Here is a 25,160-nt window from a genome sequence, read left to right on the forward strand (position 1 = left end):
CTTTGTTAGGCCATCATGTCATAAGTATGATTGTTTTCAACAGCCATTAAAGGCAAAGGTCAGTCATTTTGGATGCTTTGCAGATTGACTTGGGTTGGATGTTTCTTCATGTAATTTTAAGCTTCCTTTATGGCTTTTTGGTGTTTCCAGTGAAAATTACTACATGGGGTTGTTGCCCAACATTTTACAAATCACTGCTCTTTAAGGGACCATCCCATAGTTTTCGCACATTTTAATCCATTCTCTACACTGCATGCATAGTTTACATCACTACTGGCTGTTTTCTGAAGTCTGTCATAACAAGACAAAAGTTCAAGTGATAAGCCTACCTTAAAATTATCTGCTGCTTCAGCTATTTTCAAAGGAAAAACAAAAACAAAACAATTGTATGTGTAGAAATGAATGGGGTTGTCCTAATTCCTTTGAAATAATCAGACATTTTTTGTATATACATTGTATATACATATAGATTTGAATATGATCTGTGTAATTTAAATAAGTAAATAATAATGATACAGTTGTTAACTACCTGGTAGCTGTTTTGTTGATCTGAAGTGATTCTATTTCTCTGTTTTAAATTTTATGTTTTGGTTTAAAAGGAGCTCTTGGCCACAAGCTACTGATGATGGCACATTTCAGACGTGTTGATTAACAAATAATTTTCTTATCCAACCCAAGTGCCCAAGTGTGCAAGAACTTGTACACTAAGTAAATGGTTTAGCAAAAATTAAGAATGACAGTGACTTGAGGATTGTAGACTACAGTAACACATCAAAATGAGTAAAATGCCTCTCTCTTTTCCTGTCCCTCTCCTCCTTCTCATGCGTTCTGTCACTCCATCGTCCTTCTCTCTCACTCTTTTCGTATTGCTGACAGAGAGAAGGGTGCGTTCGCTAGCCGGCGGTGTTGTTATCTGTTTACAAGCCTGTGTTTGTTCAGTGCTTGATCATGTTACAGGACAAATGAGGACAGACTGAGTCACGTCGCACACAGCACACAAACACACACACACACACACACACACACACACACACACACACACACACACACACACACACACACACAAACACACATACTAACACACAAACATGCAGGTGCATATAAATATATAAATAAAAACTTAAATCATGCTCTGTTTAGAGGTATAGCCCATCACCCTTTTGGTGTTCTTATGTCCACAGAGAAAAGGATGTTTATATGTTTAACCGAGAGCTATATTTACACACACACACACACACACACACACACACACACACACACACACACACACAGAGAGTCCTACAGTAGTCCACTGTAGAGTGTCAGCTAATCCTCAACCAGCTGCTGAGGTATCAGTGTCCAGCTCCCTGGCCCACAGGCCAGGCTCTGTCTGGGCAGGACAGTGAGGCAGGGGACGCAGGGGATCAAGATATACACTGTATATATATAAAATCTCCTATTCCAAAATGCCATTCATCCAATATAAATAAATTGTTGCCTCATGGCCACTGTGCATGTTAAAAAATGCTCCTGTGGAGAAGGCAGACAGTTTCCCTACAGCAAGCAGTAAGATATTATCATTGTATTAGAGAGACTTTAAAAATACATTTTAATGTAACATTTAAAATGGATTTGGCTAGAAAACGGTGTGTCTCTTTGTGCCAGTGTACTCTCACACCTTCCCAGCACCAGTGCCCAGCTGTCATACACTGATTGCACATCAGGGGTCTGATTTTTAGGATTTAGTCACCCATATGCAGACTGCTAAATATTCTTGTGCTTTGGTTTGATTCATGCTTACTTTTGGGAGATTTTTAGGTTCATAAAAGTGTGTGTGTGTGTTGTTACATTATTTCCTTTCCTCTCCTTTCCTTTCCTTTCCTTTCCTTTCCTTCCCCTTCTTTCCTTTCCTTTCCTTTCCTTTCCTTTCCTTTCCTTTCCTTTCCTCTCCTTTCCTTTCCTTTCCTTTCCTTTCCTTCCCATTTCCTTTCCTTTCCTTTCCTTTCCTTTCCTTTCCTTTCCTTTCCTTTCCTTTCCTTTCCTTTCCTTTCCTTTCCTTTCCTTTCCCTTCCTTTCCCTTGCTTTCCTTTCCTTTCCTTTCCTTGTCATTGTTGGCTTTCCTCCCGGCTCTTTATTAGGGAATCAGATTCCAGTCCTTTTGGAAAATATGTCCTGATTAATGGTTGATTGGCTGGTGGTGGAGAAGTGTGAAGAGTTCATTTGGAGGATCTTTAGCGTCTGTGAGCTCTGCTAACGAGAACACAGTGTCAGAGGGGGGAGAGAGAGACCTTTTTGAAGAGCAGATGGCTGACCGGAGCCAAACTAAACATTCCCTCTCCTCCTCCTCACCAGTCCCTCTATCTGTCAGTCAGCTCCTTGTCTGTTTGTCTCTCTCTGTCTGTCCTCTTCATCACTGCATTGTCTGTCAATCAAACCTCTTTCTTAGTGTGTCCCTTTAGGGACGAAGAGAAAGGATGAAATTTTAATGACCCCGGTTGAGAAATTGGGCTGTTGCAGCAGCAAATAGTGAAAGGGGACAGCAAGGAAAAATAGAAAATGAATAAAATACGACATGGGGGTTATGGAAACATAATAAACTCAATTTAAAATTTGATGCTAGAGCAGATTAAATAGAGATGTATGAGAGCCTTCAGGGGTGCAGCGGTAAGAGCTGCAGAAACCTGTTGGGCCAAAAAAGAATATGAAATATGTGAAAAGAATGTGCTGCTTGCCTGTTTCTCTTTTCCCTCATCACTTATTCTGTTTTCTTTCTGTTATTCTGTCTATAAATTATTCCCTGTGTTTGGGTTTAGAGGATAAGGCATTCAACCACCAAACTTCCTATAAAGTCCTTGTCCCGTGTTCTGTGTGTGTGTGTGTGTGTGTCTGTGGCTTTATTTCATATTGAGACACATAAATGCAGTAATTTAGTGTCGTTTCTCCACTAATCCTGTTTCCAGTCTGACATTTCTTCTCTCTCTCTCTGTCTCTCTCTCTCTCTCTCTCTCTCTCTCTCTGTGTGTGTGTGTGTGTGTGTGTGTGTGTGTGTGTCTTTCCAGCATGATGTGTCAGCTGGAGCTCTGAAGGCGGCGCTGGACGGGGTGGTGCAGGAGTGTGTGAGCTTTGTGGGAGTAGACATCAACATCTGCTCTGAGACGCTGATGAGGTAGGAGACACACGGAAACATATATGTATATACACACATACACACGCACACACCAACATACTGTATGCTGAGAAACAGTGATGAAGTACGGCCCAGACCTCTGACATACTTTCCTTTAGCAGTCACAACATGGCAAAGCTTCTTACACACACACACTCACACACACACACACACACATACATATACACACACAGTTGTTCTGCCAGCTTGCTGTTTAGTCTAATGCTTCACACTGGATCTCCCTCATTGGACATCCTGGAACCAACAGAGGGGATTAAAGCAAGGTAGACGCACATACACACATACATCACACACTCATACACGCACACACCCGTTCACATACACGCACCAAAGTACACAGAACTATGCACACACAAAATCAAGACTGATTGCAAACTTTTGGTAAATGTAGACATTTGCATACTCACAAATGTGCATGGAATAATTGCATATTTTTTACAACGCATGCACATTGACACATGCATGCACTCACACTCACTCTCACACACACACACACACATACACACAGAGCATGGAGCGAGCTGGCATTAGCTTCAGGGCAGGCATCAGGTCATCTGTTTACCTGTCTGCTCTGTAAGTGAGCTTTTTCCATGCCTGCCAGAACTCATGTCCCTCTCTCTCACACACACACTCACACACACGCACAGACGTGTTGATGACTGCAGTATTATGTAGAGTGTTGACACAGCAGTGTGTTTAAGAGTGGGTGAGTCACTATGGACTGTGGACATTAACTAAGAGCAGAGCTAATTGAGTTTCAAATCACCTCTCTTCCCTGCCTGGCCAAAACAGGACAAACATTCTCACTAAGTATTGGAGAAAAGTATTGGATTTAAAAATTGCCATGCTAAATGCCAGATCACACTCTGTTCTGTTTGTTCGGCTGCTATAGAAATGTGATCTGAAATCTTTAATGCAACAGAGTTGTGTTACTGGCTTAGGCCTGAGTTTTTATGTTTTGGGTAAGGCAAAGCTATATATCATGAAATGGTGAGGAACATTACAATATTAATTTCCAGTTGTTATTTTTGTTGCCAAGCAGTTTTAGTATCAGTTTTTCAGGCAGAATTTGAAGAAGTCTGTTCCATAACGTAATATGTCGATTTTTGGGAAGAATAAAATATGTGAGGAAGTAAGTGAACCAAACAACCGGTTACAGACACATTCACCAAAGTTCATCATTCAGTATTTATGAAACAGATCCAGTTGGTAAAAATGTTTTGTTCGCCAAGAACTATAATTACTTTAAGAGCTGTGCTATCAGTCACTTTGTAAGAGTACAGGGTTCTGTGTTACTTTTTTCAGAAAGTAAATGCCTCATTGTGAAAGTTCAGTTTCCCTTCATTTTGTTTTGTCACTGTTTTCTCAAACTTAAGCAACAAAATTCTGCACTGTACCCTAAGCAGACCCATCAGGATTTTGAGAGATTTTTTGTGACTGTTGCAACCCAAAATCTTGATTTTTTTTTTCTGTTTTAATGCAATTTTCCCTGTTTTGTGTTTTTTGGGAGAAAATTGGGAGAATTAGTGGAAATTCCAATGAGAAAGCATTAACAAAACAACTAGAAATGTATATATTTCACGAGTCATATGTAATATTCTTGAGACAGTGGAGACCAATCAGAGCTGATGGACAGCATGTGGATGCTGCGTGACCACCAACGATTCAAAGCCCAGGAGAAGCACCAGCAGGTGCCCCAGCTGGGGAGAACCAAAAGAAATGCCTGGTGCATTACCAAAGTTGTCGACACTCACCAATGTACCCAGCTGTCTCCACATACCTCTAGCACAGTGTGTGAACTGAAATGGGCAAAGTCACAAAATCTTGGACAGTCTGCCTAAGAAAGAAATCCATCCAGTTATAAAACAAACTTGAAATGTGTTAGTAATTGATTACATTACTGACGTTAGACTGTAACAATTCTCTTCTTGAACCTAGGCATCTAGCAGGTCTGAATGCGGGACGGGCACGGAGCATAGCTGAGTGGAGAGAGCAGAACGGGCCCTTTATCAACAGGGAGCAGCTCAAACTGATCAAAGGCATGGGACCCAAGAGCTACCAGCAGTGTGCCGGCTTCATCAGAATCAACCCCCAGAACATACACAGGTATACACACACACACACACACACTGAGGTATAGACAAACATCTGTAGACACACACATCTGAAAATACATATGCACTGAGTAATTAATGTTTCATTGCTCTCTATGTTCGCTCATAGCTAGTTGCTTTAGATGTGACTTTAAGTTCATTTTAATAGGTCAACATAAATGGAGCTGTACAATTAAAACCTGACTTCTCGTTTATGTTGTGTATTTGCTATTACAAACTCTTTGGCAGGGAACTGCTGAATTCCCTAAGTTATTTACTTACTGCACATAGTCAGGACAACTTTTCATTTTCCAAGTAGTCTAACTTTGGAGAGTTTGAAGATGCTATTTAAAAATTGATGCTTACACACCTCCCAATAGTTGACAACACATTTTAAAATACACTACTCACAAAAAGTTAGGAATATTCGGCTTTCGGGTGAAATTTCAGGATGAACCTAAAATGCATTATAACCTTTACAGGTGAACTTAATGTGACCTTCTGTAAACTTTTGAATACACATGTCCAACTGTTCAATGTTTCAGTACTTTTTGCACAAGTTGCTGTTCTCTAACAAGGAGTTTAACGGCAAAATTCACATCAGGTGTTTGATGCTCCAGCTCATCGAAGTCGTATCATTAGGGAACGGCTGCTGGAGACTGGGGTACCTCAAATGGAGTGGCTTGCACTTTCTCAGACCTGCATCCCATAGAAAACCTATGGGATCAGCTGAGTCGCCGTGTAGAGGCTCGGAGCTCTATACCCCAGAACCTCAATGTCCTGAGGGCCGCCCTTCAAGAAGAGTGGGATGCCATGCCTCAGCAGACAATAAGTCGACTTGTGAACAGCATGAGACGTCGTTGTCAAGCTGTAATTGATGCTCAAGGGCACATGACAAGTTATTGACACTGACATTTTTTGTTGTGGTATATCCACCACTGTTGTTGGCTTTTGTTTCAAGAAATTGTTTGAGATGAGGAAATCACCAGTGCATGCTTCTACTTAAATGCCCTACTTTCATGATATAATATCACTGTAGCGTGAACTTTTTATATTTTCCATAAATTTCACCCAAAAGCCAAATATCCCTAACTTTTTGTGAGTAGTGTATATTGTACAACTGAGGCTCAGTACCAGCTTCCAGTTATTGTCATGACTGGATATGAAGGTTCCCTGTAACTATGATTCTCTCATAAATTTAAGATATCTTTCCTTTTTGGTCTGAACAGTGCCAAATCCTCACCTCGACCTGCACCAGCAGTGCCAGAGAAACCAGCAGCTAAGAAGGGCAAAGGAAAGGCTTCCAACAGTGTACCAGCTTCACCTAACCCTCTGGACCAGACCTGTATACACCCCGAGTCCTACCATGTGGCACAGAGGTACACACACAACACACACACTCACACGTATACAAGGAGTTTATTTTAAAAGTAATTTCTTCGCGCAGTGCTTATATTGGAAAGCTACACAAAGTTCAACATTAATTCATGTGATTGTCTGAGATACCAGTAACACCTCCCAAGAGCCAAGAGGTTAGAGGTTGTTGTGATTGGAAGGCCACAGGTTCAAATCCCTTGACTGGCTGTGAAAATGTGCGTGTGGAAGGTGAATGAAAAACATAGACTCCTCCGGTATTAATTTGGGGATTTTTGTTTTAGTTTTATGCATTCCTAGATTTGTAAATTTTATCAGTCAGATTTTTAGTCATTTATTATTCATCCAGTTTTAGCTAAGTTTTAGTTAACAAAAACTAAAAGAGTTGTAGTCTAATTCAGTGAATTCTTTTTTTTTTCACTTTAGTCAAATTTTCGTAATTTTTCAACAATGTTGTTTTATTTTAAATTACATCATCGAGTTTGTTCTGGTCTGCGCTCAAAAGAGGAGCAGTTCAGAGGTATTCATACGTCCAAACAATGCTGAAGTTGTGTCGGAACACAGGCAGACACATCAAACTAGACACAGAGAAGATTCCACACACTGCATACACGTAGCATCACATTTTATTTACAAACATAAATAAATGCATTTGCAGTGTGCGGAATCTTCTGAAAAAGAGCAGCCCCACAGTCTGAAAGGTCGAAAGGGAACGAGCAGAGTGTCTTGCTCAGAAATGGTGTTTTCATTGGATGATGGGCAATAAGACACTGAGAAACTGCAGTTTGAAATGTCATCGCACTTGTGACACTGCTCTCTTCCCTCAGTAGCTACTGGGCTTGAGCAAGGCTGTTAACCCTCAGCTGCTCCAATGGAGCTGCAAATGCCCAACAGTGGTAGCCTGTGGTTGTTCTGGGCAGCTCCCAGGTGTGTGTGTGTGTGTGTGTGTGTGTGTGTGTGTGTGTGTGTGTGTGTGTCCATCCGTCCATCCGTCCATGCGTCCAAGCGAGTGAGCCAGACCACTCCACCGAGTTGACTAATTCTGGTCTGGCATCATGACCTAACTATTAGCCAATCAGCACTAAGGGCAGGACTAACGCCATTGTCTAGCTAATGTCAAGCTGTGTGCCAGAACCAAAGAGGAGTAATACTGGCAACCACTATAGACAAGATAGACACTGTTATCAAGGCTTTTCTAAATCAATTAAAAAGATTCATTAGATTCAGGCAGATACATTGGTCTCTTGATTGTTTGGAAAAAATCAAACCCCCCCCCCCATGGAAATCAGTTAGAGTGGAGGTAATGTAAATGTAAAGCAGGGTGTCACTGGAAAAGAGCAAGCATACTCTGTTGCCTGTCCCTCGATAAATTAACTATAGATCACATGCTGGACCATGGAAAGTAGGGCTGAACAGTTAATTAATATTATTGAAATCACAGTATGGTCAAGTGCAATGTCCAGATTGCAGGGGCTGGATTGTATTGATAAAGGTAAAATGTATGACTCCACTCCAACATAAATGAAGAATTGTGTTGCTACAGACATGCTCTGGCCCACAAATTGTATCCTCCAGATGTAACAGAACATATTTGTTTGGTACAAAGCCCAGCAAAAATCACATCATTGTCATTTTTTTTCTTTTCTTTTTTGTGAGAGTAAAAACTGTGTTGGACAAATCATTATTCACAATAAAACTATGAAACATACAATAAGCAATATCTTTCAAAATGATTACAGTAGGATAGAATTTTTTCACATTGTTCAGCTCTAATGGAGGGTTCATTCTACACCCTAAAACACTCTGACCTTTTATTTTATTCAGTTTTTGACTTTAAATTAGACCTTAAATTTCAAAAATCCTGATGAATAAATGTTTAATTGATTCCTATTATGCAAGATAATAAGTCTTTTAATGTGTAACTTTGTATACACACACACACACACACACACACACACACACACACACACACACACACACATATACACACACACTATAAAGTTATAGATATACAGTATATACAATACACAAGCACATAGATACTCATACATAACAACACACACACATGCACACACACGGCCTCCTCTTTTGTCTCCCATGTCTGTGTAAATCAAATCAGAGTCCCCCTCCATTCTAACCAGCCCCATATGAGACGGTGTCAAAATCAACTCCATCTTAGCCTGAACATGCTTTTGGCAGTGGGGAAGGCTGCTGTACAAGTGTGTGTGTGTGTGTGTGTGTGTGTGTGTGTGTGTGTGTGTGTGTGTGTGTGTGTGTGTGTGTGTGTGTGTGTGTGTGTGTATGTGTGTCTGTCTGTGTATGTGTGCGTGCATGCTTGGGTTGTGTGTCCTTGTGTGAGAAATGATTGTTAGCGCTGCTGGTGCTGATATCAAAAGCACATTGAACATCTGCCTGGGACTCGCTCCGAGTGTGTCCTTGTGTATGTGTGCGTGTGCATGTGCGCCTGTATGTGTATGTGTGTGTGTGTACGTATGAGCGGGCCCTCTCTCCTGCAGCTGCAGTCACTCAACTGTGTTTAGTCTACATAAGTTCTGACACTAGTGGCTCTAAGCATCGCTCCCCTCATGTTGATGCGCCTTTAATGGCCTCAGTGCGTGTAAGTGTGTGTGGGTGTGTATCTGTGCACGCATGTGTGTGTGCATACATGTGTGAAGAGAGATGGATGTAGGTTGTGTGACATTTTGTGTTTTTGCTTGTCATTCATACTTGGAAGTCCTTAAAGTATGTGACTTTGTGTATTTGTGTGTGTGTACATGTCTGCGCGTACAGTCTTGTACAGTCGTTCATCAGAGAGTCTTGGGAGGTAAAGGGTTTAAAAAGCCATTCAAAATAAGAGAGGGTATAATAAATAATAATCACCCTGCCTTCTCTCTCTCTCACTCTCTCTCCCTCTCCTTCACATATGCACACACTGCGAACACCCTCTCTACTTCACCCATATCCCCTCTCCTGTCTGTTTGTTTTCTTTTCTCTCCACTCAGTCTTGCTTTTTACGTACTAAACCGGGCAGAAATCTCTCTCCATCCATCCATCCCTCTCTCTCCCCCTCTCTCTCTCTCAGTGGTGTGTGTTATCACAGCTCAGTGAGGTTCCTAACTGCTGCTGTTCTAATGGGGCCCTCTTAAATGTCAATCATCATTACACACACCTGGCAGTGTGTGTGTGTGTGCTTGTGTGGCAGCGTATTTATGTCTGTGTGTGTTCAAATTTAATTCACTTGTTCCATCTCTCAGGGTTTGGGCCTAGCTCATTTGAAAAAAAGACTCAAAAATTACTTTCATCATGAAAAATATTTTAAAACAGTTCAGAGGTAGATTTTAATCAATGCTGTTTCAGTCTACTGGTGTCTCACCTTTTATCCTACGCTGTCAGATCAACAAAGATGTGCGGTAGTATAGTGAGGGCTATGATTGAATGTCTGTAAAACAACTAATATAAGCATGAAACAATCCTTGCCGTACACTATTTTATGGGGCACTGGGCTACCAAGAGTAAAATTTTGGTAGTGCGGACCACGTTTGTGATACTCCTTACAGGCTTATTCAGTATGGTAAAAATGATTAGCTTCAATATCATAAAATCCGCAGGGAAAGAATAAAATACAGTGATGTCACTGTAACCTTATGTTTCAGTTATATATGTTTATTTTGAGATTTGCATGTGAAAGAATTGTTTAATAATACTAGTCAGTTGTCAGTGCAGTGTGACCTTTCAAGTCAATCTGACAAACAGGATCTAGTTTGAAAAGTGGCATTACCGCAGTCCCCAAAACCCCGTGGTGGCAAATGCTTTGTCCTTTGTTATGGCGATCATATAATCCAGTGGTGGGAATGTTGGGATTGCAAAAAAATATAGAAATAAAGAGAGAGACACACAGTATTACTTAATTTTCATTGTGCTGTCACTATTAAAAACAAGTGAATACATCTAAATTGTTAGTATGTTGTCTGTGTTTAGGGCTTGTAACTGCAAATAAATAGCTTTATTAGTAATTAGTAATTGATTTTGTTGTTGTGACAGCAGTTTATTTTTATGTTTTTCAGAATAGGATCCACATTTTAATATTGCAGATGCCTTATCTTGTAGGGAAACTCATTTTATATTCCAAGATGTTGAGAAAAAAAAAAAAGGGTATATCAGCACAATATGTAACTCATGTCTTAGTGAAAAGTCCCATACTGCTTAGAGGGCAGGAATTTCAGGCTTCAGTGAGATGCCTCACCCCTCTCACTCACTCATTCATTCATTCATTCATTCATTCATTCAGTTATTTATTTATTTATTTATTTCCTTTCTTCCTTCAACAGATGAGGATGGAGGGTATAGGAGAATGGTGGTGGAATGCTTAAGTCAATGGCACATCTGATCCCTGGTCTGTGTGTGTGTGTGAGAACCATATCGTGTTCATCACATTAGAGCAACTGGATCCTCCATTACTGCTCACAGCCCACACATCATCCCCTTTCTGTAACCATATCACAACACACACACCGTTGACACACGCACACATATCCACAGGCGTAGACATAGTGCTTCTCCCTTTGTTTCAGCGATGATACTGAACTGAACTGAACTGTCCATTGCATGAAGAAAAATTCATACTTAAAATTCATACTGCCAATTTGACGTACCTAAATTACATTAGTGTACCTACTGTTATTCATCATTGTTTCCTGTTTCAGTGTCTTGCAGATTTTCAGTGTCGTAATCACTGGCAGGCTGCCCTCATACCAATGATCTTCCATTATTCAAAGTAGAAAATCTGAGCATGTATCTCAAAGCAGAATGGGAAGGGAGGCTCAGTCCAAAGAAGATAATTCAAAATAAATTTATCTGCGTTTATGTTCATTTGCCAGTTTGACGTGCCAGAATTCTGAAAACAGTCTTGCTGTTGCTGAAATCTGTTATCAAAATACACTGAACAGTACAAACTGTTGGATAGCAAGAGAGCCCTGTTTTTCTCTTGTTGGCTGTGTTGATGCATTCCTGCATGACACCACTAGTAGTAGCTACTGAAATTAAGGTTTACATCATGCAGCATGACAGCAAATAGTAAACACAGTGAAAATACTAAGCTTGTTATGAAATAGTTGCCATATGTACTGAAAATTTGGAACCAGCAACAGTCTGGTGGTGGGGTTGTCAAGCTCATGTTGGCTAGTAATGTCATTAAGTAATGCATAGTGACTTGGCTCTGGCATAAAGCATGCCACATTCAAAGATTAAATATAGACATTGTCCTTGGCAGTCAAAGGAGGTCATTTATGGGAAGATGAAGAGTTGGCTCCAGCGACTCTCAACATTGGAGCTGAAGTCAGGGTTTCAACTCCAGGAATCCTGGACATAAGTTGAGGATTTAGGTCTTTGGATGAGGATGCAGAGAGAGAATTGATAGGAACGGGTGGCCGTGAGTCCAGTATCGTTGAATAATTTAGCCTGGGCTGCACAGAAGAACTGAAAAGAGGTGACATCATTTAGTCGGTAGTTATTCTTCCTTTTTTGCCCGTATTTTCGCAAATGAGTCATATCCAGGTCCCCATTGTGTATTATAGTTCATGTCGCTGCCGTTACTGTTTGCCCGGGGAGGTTGTAGCCGTGCCATGTGATAAATGCTGAGTCACCAACTGCTTCTGTTCACCTGACAGCACTGAGATTCAGTGGGAGACAGTAATGCGTGCAGAAGTTGAACAAGTGGTGGTTCTCATATCTATGAAGTTTATTTCTATAAGACAGAGTGGCCCATTCCATGAAATATATTTCTCTGTTGGAGGCAGAGGGGCGCCCACTCTATGAGGAATATCTCTGCTATGTATCAGTTGGGGGTCTAATCTATGAAGAATATTTCTATAATATAAGACAGGGAGGTCTTACTGTGGGCCTGGATAAAATCTCTAATGTAGCCCACCCAACCACACACATACACACATACACACACACACACACACACACACACACACACACACACACACACACACACACATACACACACACACACACACACACACACACACAGTATTGGTAGTGATTATGCGTAGAGCATGGACCCACCAGTGGTAGAGGCCCCTGGACTCCTGGTACCCCTTAAATACTAACATACCCCACTAGAAAAATGAGATGGGCAACACATACACACACACACACACACACACACACACACCTGAAATTGGAGCCCACCACCCACCAATGCCATCATAAGGTCCAGAGCCAGAAAACTGGCTGCTCATAAATCAACACCATTTTCCTCTCCTTCCCCCTCCTCAGCTCACCTCTCTCCTCTGTTCTGTTCTGCTCTCCTTCTATATCACGCCTTCTCCTCCTCTCCCTTACCCACTCCTGTCCTGTCACCTCCTTTCTGCTCCTCTCCTTTCCTTTTCACCCTTTACCCTGCCATCTCAAACAATTATTCACTTATTAAGTGTTAGAGAACCTCTATAAGAGGCAGGTGGTTTATGTTTGTTGGTTTGTTTGGGCATAATGCTTTTTGGCGGTGCGCAGTGCTTAGAGGAACTATAGCATGGATTGTTTGCAAAAGCATGTATGCATATATAGTGTGCACACATACACAAGGCAGTATGGTAGTATTCACACAAGTAAAAGTGTGCTCTAGGTTGTTTTTTTGCTGTATATTGACATACCAGAAAGTAGCTCAGTGATTTTTTTTTTTTTTTTTAAACTGTAGTGACTAAGTCAACAAACAACACAGGTTTCACTCACACCAATCATGCACACCCTCAACCCCATTCCCTGTACTTGAGCACCTAGAGAACGCTAACACACTTTTCTCTTCCATTTTCTCCTTTTGACTCAGTGCTCCTCTCCTCCTCTCATGCAGTTATTCCCAAACCATATGCCATTCCTCTCCCTCCGCTCCCTTCATATTGATAAGACTGGAAGTGTTGTGGGGTTTTAGTGGCACTGGCTGATCAGTGGCACATTGAAATGCCCCTAAATCTTCCTTAACTCTCCGTGAATCAAGAAATTCCAACACTGACAAGGAACTAATAGAACAATCTTTATTTTCACATAACATTCTTGAACATCATGTTTATTTGATAGACTGAGGGTTAGGCTTAGGGTTTGGATAGCACTTGAGGTTATACCAGGAGTTAACATTCATAGAACATAGATTGCAATAGCAGCTTCACCATTTATAGAAAAAGTGAAAGGCTGTTTTAACTGGCTTTAAGAGGAAGGCCACAGCGGTGGGCAAAACCGGCAGTTGTTCTTCAATGCCTCCAGGATATCAATTCCCTCTACCAACCTCTGCAAGAAATGATGACCAAAGGGAGAAAAATGCCCTTGCGTTAAATGCATTGTCTGCCTTCATGGCTACTGCAAGAAAACATGAGGTGTTTGCCTTGCTCTATGTTTGCTTGACTTATTTTGTTAAGTCATGGGATGCATAATTTAATTGTTTACACCATGTGGGTTGAAATGAGAATCTGACTGATTACTGACTGAGGATGCCAAAAGCTGAAACATGTCCTCTTGCGTAAATCAAGTCTCTTCCAAAATTATTTGCATTTGTCACTTTACAAGAGGACACCCATCACCTAATCTTTAAGGACCATTCACATTAGGACTAAATGCAGTTGCTGCTTCTCATTTTAGTGCTGACACTGATTCTCTGCAAAAAAAAGACAAGAAATTGGTAGTACTGCATCCTGCTCAAAACAGGAAGCAACAACCGAAGTTGACTCTAGTTACTATGCAAATGAGCATGGATGTGCATGCGTGGGTGGAAAGAGGATTTGACTGCTGGCAGTGGTGATGTGTTGATATTACTAGTCAACGCTCTCTTAACGTTTCACTGGAACTCAACAAAAAAAAAAAAAAAAAAAAAGAGGAAGAGGAATAAGAGAACCAAAGTATTTATATTTTAACTTCGAGGAGTGGGTCCTATTCCACATTTTAAACGTTCACAGTCTTTTAAATATGCTTGCAAGTACAGATACAGAACATAAGCAAGTCCAGTTAATAGCTTTGCCTGTTGACTCACAAGATGCTAATATGAACAGGGTCTAAGAGATGAGGACAGCCCCAGTCCAGGGAAAATTTCTGTTTTTCCCCATATTGAGATATTAGGAAAGCTTTGAGGACTAGTGGAGACCAACATGACATGCGTCCATGTTGGTCCAAAGCTGAGCTGTGGTTTCCTGACCATGAAGCCATTTCTGGCATAAACACAGCCACTATTTTGCCCAGATTTAGTGTGCTGGTGTGGAGGGATTGATTCCTCTTGTCTCCCTCTTTTGGATGGTAGACAGGCGACTTGGCTGGTAGAGGCCTCTCCACCACAGCTGTCTCATACATAGTTTGTACACAAGCCGTGTCCAGTTACGTCCGCACTGTCCCCACTGCTGCCAAATGAGCACTTTTCAACAATATTGTGTGTGTGTGTGTGTGTGTGTGTGTGTGTGTGTGTCCACCTGTTCTGTCTGTCATGAGAGGGCGGACAGCTGCAAAGTCCGTTTGGCGTCAGGCTGCCACAGTGACCGACATCCATCACAGGCGCTGCCCAGCTGGTCCTCATATACACACATACATAGAAGCAAACACACATTCACATCCATCACCAGCTGTGGAAAGTTCCTAAATAATAATATGCATAGAATATATACTAACACATACACATATATACAATATTTACACACACACATACACAAGTTGTACTTATACATAGACACATTAACACATTGCAGAATCCCACATTTTTCCGCAGGCCCTTCTCTCTCATGCCAGTTTGCTACTCAAGTCGCTTTAGAATGTAGACCGGCTAATTAGTGTGGGTTTAATTCTCAGCGTCAGTGAATTTTAAATGGTGCAACCTGACTGACTGTCTAGACATTTTGTAGGTGGGACATCCTGCTAGAATAGAGCGATCAAGGAAGCAGGTCCCACCAGTTGATGAGCGCACAAAGAGTCCAGTCCAGGTAAAGTGGAAGTAGTCTCACCAGACAGGGTGTAAGGGCGTTAACAGCCCACTGTGGATTTACCTGATTTACTAGGGGGAAATGTATGTGTGTGTACGTGTGTTTATGAACTGAAGGCTGAACCTCCAGACCTGCAGATTTAGTACATAATTATTCACACACCGCTTGTGCCCTCTCTCCTTTCCCCAGGCCCCCTTTTCCTTACCTCAGTTGGCTTAAGCTCCCTCTTTCATTGGCATGAAATGCAAACATACTTATTATTTATTGTTATTATAAACATACTTACAAAGCATATACCGTATACCATACAAATGAAAGTTGAACAATAGTGACAACATGAATGAAACACGAGAATTTTAAGATATCTTGCCATCTCAAACAATTACATTCATCAGTCACAAATTAGATGTATCGATCTATACAGCTTATCAAATGACAAATGTTAGGTTTTCATTGCTTCTGTCCTTGAATATGTAAACATGTACTTTGCAGCTAATGTGTTCCAAAAATTGTTGGACTCATTTTGTGGGATATTTTTAAATTTGATGAAACTGGTGAAATTTAGGGAAGTAAGACTCTAATCTGTTCATATTTTGTGCAGTGCAAGAGGAAATGCAGCTCTCTCTCTCTCACTCCCCCCCCCCCCTCTCACCCTCTCAGCCCCAGGGCTGTCTCATTCAGTCAACCAGGGACTTTGCACATTTGCTTTAGTCCTACTGGTGCCACTATTAAAACTCATTTATAAACACTTGTCACACACAACCACACAAATATGAGCATGCATATGTTTGCGCTCTTGGAATGTTTTAGTGTTACTTATTTTGCTGTTACTTGGAGGATATTTTTAAAGGTTTCTTTTTTCAAATTCTCATTTCCTCTCCTTTCCAGATTTCTCACCATGATAGGGGGTAGTGTAGACCAGATTGGGAGTGAGAGTCTGCGACAGTGTGTGGAGAGCAAGGTTCGGGCCAGCAGTGTGGAGGAGCTGGCCAGATCCCTGGACACCAGCCCTGAAACCCTCAAACTCATCATTGATGGTCTCACGCAGCCCCCTGGCTTTGACATACGACAAAGTAAGACTCTCACCACTCTGCCACACTCCTTTTTTGGTCATTGTCCATTTAAATGACCGGTAGTTCCACATATCATTGTGATAGATTTGAGACTGTTTACCTTCTGCAGAAAACTCAAGGTAAGAATCACCTCCTTCCTCAGAGGGCATAGAAAAAGGGTTGTGACTTAAATCATGGCATAATGCAAATGTGGTGAATGTAACAAAAGACATGGGCACATTCTCACAAACTTGTATTTATGTCCCATTAAATGGTCATATCAGGTCCTTACCAATAGAACTATGGATCCGAACTTGAGAGAGAACCTCAGCTACATTTGTCAGGATTTGTCTGCATCACCCCTCAGCTCTACACCCTTTACAGCTGTATTTGTGTGGAAAACCCCGACACTGAGCACACAACACACAGCTATCAGCGTTTCAAATCATACAGAATTTCATAGAACACACTTATCTGCAACCAGGGGTTACAGTAACTTCTGGAAATCTCTCATCTTCCCGGCATAGTGGCCTTTACAGGTCCCTTCTGGCTGATCAAAATTTGCACTTGCTCTCAGTGGTTTTCAGTAACTGTCCAACTGTTTAGCCAATACATGCTGTCTTGTCTTATGCCTGTATTATAATAGGCATGTCTTGGCAGTGTAACATGATGGGGTGTTGTGGTTAAGTCCCTATAGCCCAACAACACAAGCTGTATATTTCTAACATGGTATGATGGCTCTAGCAGACTGCATGTCAGTGGACCGAGAATCCATATCTACTATAAAACACAGGGGAGATCAACACAAACATACAGGCACACAAAGCCCTCTGCTTTTCTCTTCATATGTTCTCGTACTCCTGAATGCAGGACAAATACACAAAGTATACCAACAAACACACAGTCACACACAAACTCAGAGGTTTTCAGCAGTTTTGCAATGACATTTCTCTTTCGTTTATTTCCTTCTCTTTTTCCTGTTTAATCAGAAAAAGTTCAATAAACACAAGAGCTGGAAAGCTCAAAGCCATGGGCTGTAAGATGGCATGATGCAGCATGGTAGGCTAGACTGAAGCTGGGGAATAATACACTTACTTGGGGCCAAAGAGGAAATGTTGTCAGAGAAGTCACCACTTCTGCTGCAAGTTGTGTGAGACAGACCAGTCTGGGTTGTAGCAGCAGTGATATAAATAATAGATAAATAATAAGGTGTGTAGACTTAGATTTAAAAGATAATGCCAGCTTGTAATAAAAACAAATTAAAGTGAGGAACAATGTCTACCAAATGAGGAACAGTATCTACCAAATGTGCAGTTACAGTTAGCAATGAAAATACAAACAAACTGAAAAAAGAAGCTGTGTGCCTCGATATTGGCCGCAGTCACAAACTGATAGATAAGCTGTACACCAGTTTTCAGGACCACATTTTCTGAAAGTTGAATTAACCAAGTAGCATTGGACTAAATTTAAGAAAGTAGAAAAATGGGTAAAGGGAGAGAAATGTGCATAAATAACTGTTGCCAGGTAAATGAATGAACTTAATTTTAACAACTGTTTTGAGCACTGATTTCTGATTGCCAGACAACAAAGAATGGAAATAATTTCCATCCCTTCTTTCTAGGGTTTTCCCTTTCATGCAGTTTCATGTGGGGAAAATATGTAAAGCCTGGACACCCTCTTAGGCTATTGGGCCAGCCACTCTTTTTAAAATTAAGGAACGCAGCTTCAAGGTTCATTCCTAGGTTGGCCCTATTCGGTTGCAGTGCACTACGCATGGCCTCCTAGCCAGTGTTCAGCTGAGTAAACAGATGGGCCGGGGCTACCACATGAAATCAGTGCTGCAGGGAGGATAATTGTGCCCGACTATTTCCTGGAGCGCAAGCCTTCCTTGTTTGTGTTAATGCTACAGAAAGGTAAAAAGATCTCTCAAAAACAAGCCAAATGGAAAGTGGGGTGGAATAGAAAGCAGAGGAATGTGGAAGTATGCAGACGCGAATATTGAGTTACTGCTAGAAACGTTATATCTGCTTGTCATTTCTGTTTCCCTCTCTCTTCCTCAACCTTTTTTCCCCTCTTTCCTCACACACATTGATCCCATCTGCCACCCATCTTCCATTTATCTCTCTTCGTCAATATCTGTTCTCTCTCTATTTTTCTCTGTCTCTTTCCCTCCTTAGACTTTGAACAGGCGGACTTCAAGCGGGGCATTGTGTCAATGAGTGATCTGCGGGTGGGTGCCGTGCTAACGGGCCGGGTGGACAACACCACTCTGTTTGGGGCCTTTGTAGACATCGGTGTGGGCCGCTCAGGCCTTATCCACAAGAGCAAAATCACCCCAGACAAGCTGCCTGCCAGCCAGCGCCGCCGCAGCCTAGCACTGGGCCCTGGGGAACGGGTGGAGGTGCGGGTGCTGAACGTGGACACTCAGAGGGGAAGGATCGGCCTGGACCTGATCAGGGTGCTGCAGTAGGGTGACTGCAACCCATTTCTGACAGTGGTTGGAGGCAAAAACCTTGCAAGGACCAAATTTATGATAGGGGATTAGTGCTAGAATTGGCTCTTCTGAAAGGTGACTGAATTAATGATGGCTTAAATGAAAGTGGATAAGAACTATTGTGTTTTTCATCAGCAGGTAGGCATGATGAGGTGGGGATCTTACATGAAAAATATGTTTTGGCTGGAACCTAGCAACCCAAAGATGGCATCTCATCAACGTCTAAAATATTTTAAACCACAGTTCAGTCAGGCTAGACGACCTTGTTCTTGTTATTACTAGATAGATAGTGCTATGGGACTGGCACTCTCCATAGATACGGGCATGCCCCCTTAATTTGAACCCATGACCAGTTGCATTATAGAGTTGACATGGGCTGGACTTTGCATGGGCTCATTGTTTCTAATAAGGGAGTGGAACCCATGGGACAGTTGGTTAGTCTTTTAAACAGAAGAAAGACTGACTAAAGCAGTCACTCACTCCAAATGGAGGCTTTAACGTTCAACAGTTTAAGAGTTAATATTAAATATACAGGTTATATTTGTCATTTCAAATTATGTTTCTTTTGTATTCCTCCATAAAGTTTGTTAGAGATATCTGTGTGTCTGTTATCTGTGTGTTATTTAAATGTTTAAAACATTTGCACAGGTTTTTTTTTTTGTTTTTTTGTGTGTGTGTGTGTGTGTGTGTGTGTGTGTGTGTGTGTGTGTGTGTAGAGTCATAACAATGCAAGTCTAAATCAATACAAAATATGGTGTTGGACAATAGGACAGAGTGTAATGGTGGGTGGTTGGCAAGCAGGCAAAAATGCTCAATGGCAAACAAGATATTTAATAATACACAGGAACTCAAGAAACACACAATGAACAGACAAACAGAACTGAACACAGGACTTAAATACACAAGGTAAGGGAAGACAATGAGGCACAGGTGTAACACGTTAGGGTGGGGCAGGCAATCAAACAGGAGGGAAACTTGACAGGAAGTGATCTTAAACGAGAGGAGGGTTAGACAAAATAAAAAAGGAAATGCTGCAAAATAAACATGGAACCAAGAAAACATAAGGTGCTAGATAAGACAACGGACACAAGAACAAAACTCAACATAACATGATTACATGGACATGACACAGAGGCCGCAAAATAATCAGATATAATGAAGACAGAACAAATCAAAACAAAAACGAAAAAACAAACCAGCGAACAAACAACTAGAAAGAAAAAAGAGGCAAGTACTACTCTATGGTCTAGAGATAGTGAAGGTTCAACTGAGAGGGGTTAATGTGCCTGAATATGCACCCATATGTTTGTCTCTGTGGCAGTGTGGAAGGGGTCGCAAGAGGGATTTGTTTGGGGTTGAGTTTGGAGATGGAGTGTGCTGGTAAACAGACAGACAGACAGACCTTGCCTCCCAGACCACCTCCCCTACACACTTGTTCAAACTGACTAGAGGTCTAAATATGTTTGCTTAAACTGAGCGGAAGTTCTCAAAATGTGGCTTCATTTGTTGATGAGGTTTTAACATCAAAATATTTCCTGTATTACTTATGCTCTGTACATGCCTCCCCTCAAAATGCATATTTCAGCTTATTACGTACCCCACTCTCAGGTATTAGCCGCAATCCCATTGCTGTGATCTGATTTCCATAAGCAGGGAAGAGAGCAGGTGGCTGTATGAGAATGGGAGGGGGTAGGGGAGAAATGAGGATGTTACTGCAGGAATGAGAATGTGTACACAGATATAAAGTGACAAAAAATAAATTTCTCCCAAAGATTGCAAGAAAAGCATGATAAAACAGAAAGAGTTTTAAGTGAGGTTGAGGGATTGGGGTGGGCTTGGAGAGGAGGAAAGGGAGGAGGTGGAGAGGGGCTATCTCCCAGACTGCAGCAAAGCCTGGAGGCTTTTGAGGCATGGTCCCAGACACAATTATCCCAGGACACTGACTGTCTCTTAAACACACACACACACACACACACACACGCTCTCTCCCTTTCTCTCTCTCTCTCTCCCTCTCTCTCTCTCTCACACACACACACTAATCAGCCGCTTCAAAATTAATCCCAGACTCCCCATCCACATTATCTAATTTGTTTGTGTTTATGAAACTGGGATAAATACAGAAATACATAAAATATGGTTCTGAGACGGCCCTGGGTCCCTGTGCAAAACCATACTGAATGCAGAATACCTAATCACTGTTAGTGCTGCTGCTTCATTCTCTCCCCCAGGGGTAAAGACTGGAATATATTCCACGCATAAACACACAAACACAAAGGGATGTTCAATCCAGATAAATCAGAAGTGGCAGTTTGCTCAGTGATGATCTGAGAAAACTGCACACACACACAGACAGACTGGGTTCACGTATATTGCCTTTTTTGCTCACTTGTTTTTTGAGGGAGATTCCGTTACTTAATCAAGGTGCCCTATAGTATTTGACATTAACCTGCTCTGTCATGTTATTGTCTTTTGTGTTTTGATCTGGTTTGCCTGGAACAAACCTCTGTTTTGATGTTTCCAATGTCTCTTTCTGTCCTTTTTTTGGAGAACACGTGTACACACACAGTTTACCACGGTTCCTACTTTCTGTCTCGTACCCCACATTTCATTTCCCTCCCTCCACCAAACGTGAGCACACAGATGGGACAAGCAATCTGGCAGACAGCTACTGCTGCCCCTCAGAGCCTTTATCAAACACTGACCAGTAATGAGCCGAGGATAGGAAGCTGAGGGACTGCAGGAGTAGTTGTGCATTGCCTCTCAGCTGTTGTGTCATGGAGTGAGCTCAGGTGTGCCTTGAGATTTTGGTGAAATGTGAAGAAAATCGATGGTAAGCAAACTATTATCTGAATTTCACACTTTGTCCCCTCATAGAACCTATCCAGCAGTCTGTGTGTTTCTCTCATGAGTTCAGGGACGTGAAGTTTCATTTCAAATTAACTGAAAGAAAAATGTCACAACTAGACTTGGAAGGTTTTTCACACCGCAGAGTGAAAGCTTCTCACAGCTGCTGTAGTTGGAATCTCCTGCTAAGAGAGCATGAGTAGAGAATATAACTTTTGTTGCTCTCTCTGTTGATCTCTCTGATTTCTCCAACCATCCTTCCATCCATCTCCCCCGTTTCTGTCCAATAGAGGCATACAGGAAGCCAGACACACACACATCACACCATGCACACCTTCCTATCCACTCTCTTTTGTGTTCTCCACACAGCTGTGATTGCCACAGAGAGATTGCAGAGGTTAGTGCCAATCTTCTTCCAATGGAAAATAACTACAGGGTAGCGGTGTGACCACTGAGATGAATACAGTCTCTCCCTCTGGCTGCAGATGTAAGTTTTGCCAGAAAAACTAATCTCTAACTGGGATCCACACACACGACAGTATTGGTAAAGATTGTTGTCAGTTGTTGACTCCCAGTGTCTGCTGTAGGACTTGAGAGGGCTGTTTCACTTTGCTAAAATCAGAGCCGTGTTTGGCGCTTACTTTCATTTGTGTTCCATGAACTGTGAAGCATAGACAATTGTGGCCCTGGGGAATAGCATTTAGCCGTCAACTCTTCATCAACCTCTGCTGTTCAAGAACCATACCTACTTCCAACACATATCTGAAGTTCGGCAATGCGAACTCCTTGCAAAACAAATTCATATTTTTAAATATAATAATTTCCTCAAAAGTTTTTAATTTTGGTTTTAAACTACTGATGTCTTAAGAAATGTATTTGACTCTATTTAAAAAAAAAAAAAAAAAAAGATTTTGTGAAACTTATTTTGTTAAACTGTGACTGTCTGCATTTCAAACATCTCTTTCACATTACTGTGTTTGGAGCCTCAAGAGCTACTGACTAAGGAGCCCCTCTCAGCACACGCTTTTGTGCATGTATGTTTTGCAAGAATGCAAAACGTGGTTTTCTGGGGGTTTTGTTTGTTTTATTTGATGTATAGCTGAGCATTGGCTGAATGCATGTGATTAGACAAGATTAGAAATTTTGGAGGCAACAAAGAAGGGTCAGTAGCCAGCCTTACTTTCTTTATGTTTGTTTGTAAAGTGAAGACAGACAGGATAGTGCAAAAGCTTAGTTTGTCAGAGATTCAAACCCATGCATTAATAGTTTATATGCAAATATATTAGCAGGCAAGGCTACCAGAGTTTTAATATGACAGAAGCAAATGTTGAATCAGCTCTTTTGTCTCATTGTACAAAACATACTGAACATCATGAACCCAGGCTCATTCCAATGTTTTTTTCAGTGTTTTTCCACTAGTTTAATCAAAGTCCATTTGTTTTTGACTAATGTAATTTACAGTTCAAACAAAATGGTTTATTCATCCTCATTGTGTGACATAACATTTTAAAGCTCAGGATGCAAATAGTTTTATTGTGGGGGGAAAAGCAAGTACTTTATATTGTTAATGCTTTTTTTCCCCATTTTCGGATGATTGTGAAATATTCCAGAAAGGAAGACGGAGAAAATGAGACTTTCAGGCTGTGATTTGATGTCACCAGTCAAAAAGAGGAGTGATGCATAGGCAGGAGGGCAGAGGAAAGACGGATGAATGGAGGTAGGAGAGAGAGAGAGGGATGGAATGAGACAGGAAATGAAAGGCTTTCTCCGGTTTCACTCCCTGTGACCTCATCAGTGTGATCATGGGTTTTATGAGCTCTCCCTCTCGACGCCCACACACCACCTCACACGTGCCAGAACACACATACACACACACACTTTGAATCCCATATTTCATTCACTGACTCACAGACACACATACAGTACATGTGTTTTTGTCTCTCCGTTCCTTTTCTAACACTCTCTCTGTCAGCCTCTCACATACTTCATCATACACCGCTGCACCCATGAAAGACCGACACTCACTTAGAACCACTAGCAGCGAGAGAGAGAGAGAGAGAGAATTGGCTTTATTATTGATTGCATTAGCCTTTGGAGATCAGTTTTAGGGAAAGTATGAGCTTAACTTTAATGAAATAAAACTCTTAACGAAGCAAAGCTGATAAAATATATGAGGTAGTCATGAAATTTACATATCCCCAGGCAGAAGCCCTCTAAGCACATACGCATATAAACACAACACACACACACCCCGAAACACTACAGGTATGCCTGAGGGAAGACGGTGTGAGTGTTTGCATTACGCCTCATCCACAGAGCTTATAAAAGCTTCCCCCGGGGAGGATGAATGGCAGAGTGTGCACAAGCATCTGATTAGTAGTTAGCAGTTAGCTAAATTTCCTTTGTGGGAAGAAGCAGCTCTTTCCCTGCAGGGCATCTCCAGAGCATGTGTCTGTCTCCCCTCCTTCCCTCCAGCCCTTTCCCCTCCCGGCCATCTCTCATGCTGATATTCATTACCTTCTTCCTTGCCAGCTGTTCTTATAACTACATAACCCACAATTCCCTGTCTCCTCCAGTTTTTCTACTCATCTTGACTAAGAGGGTAATGCCTTTGGACTGAGTGTGCATGTGTGTGTTTGTTTTAATCAGTGTAAAGACAGCACTTGATGCGGAGTGGGGAGCCAGGGCAGGGGGGGCATGGCAAGAGACGAGTCCACAAGTCCCTCTGCCTTGCCTGAGTAAATATTTTCATAGCTTGCTCAGGTGTTCACCCACCAGTCTCCTCTCTCTCTCTCTCTCTCTCTCTCTCTCTCTCTCTCTCTCTCTCTCTCTCTCTCTCTCTCTCTCCCTCTCTCTTGCTCTCTCTTGCTCTCCCTCTCTCACACACTCATACTGTGCATGTACACATTTACTCTCACACTCCCAGAGACTGTACATTTGAAGTTTTTTTAAACCATGTCTTAACACTCCTCTTCTTCTCTTGTCGTTATCGCCTTGTTCTAACATTTTTGTGCAGATTTTATTTGTTTGATCTGGGCCCGTTCTCAAGCTTCTCAGAATTACTCCAGGAATAGTACTAAAAGTCTTCTGCTGACCAAAAAAGGTCACCGCTCAGACTAGGACACAACAGTGAGTTATCAACTGTCCTAAATGGACCTTTGAGACTGAATCGCATCTCTATTT

General features: G+C 41.6%; 1 protein-coding gene across 3 annotated transcripts in view; it reads left to right on the top strand.

The window, feature by feature from the left end:
* srbd1 (S1 RNA binding domain 1) overlaps positions 1 to 19,729 on the top strand; it is a 70,899-nt gene extending 51,170 nt beyond the window's left edge. For all 3 annotated transcript variants that reach the window (XM_030071436.1, XM_030071438.1, XM_030071437.1), the window contains exons 17-21: positions 3,039 to 3,145; positions 5,105 to 5,272; positions 6,489 to 6,638; positions 16,476 to 16,660; positions 18,817 to 19,729. In XM_030071436.1, coding sequence (XP_029927296.1) covers positions 3,039 to 3,145; positions 5,105 to 5,272; positions 6,489 to 6,638; positions 16,476 to 16,660; positions 18,817 to 19,109 — 903 coding nt within the window. In that variant the 3' untranslated portion in view covers positions 19,110 to 19,729. The remainder of the gene's footprint in view (positions 1 to 3,038; positions 3,146 to 5,104; positions 5,273 to 6,488; positions 6,639 to 16,475; positions 16,661 to 18,816) is intronic.
* Positions 19,730 to 25,160: the final 5,431 nt, after the last annotated feature.

Source organism: Myripristis murdjan, chromosome 15 (genome assembly GCF_902150065.1).
Source record: "Myripristis murdjan chromosome 15, fMyrMur1.1, whole genome shotgun sequence".
NCBI classification, from domain to species: Eukaryota; Metazoa; Chordata; class Actinopteri; order Holocentriformes; family Holocentridae; genus Myripristis; species Myripristis murdjan.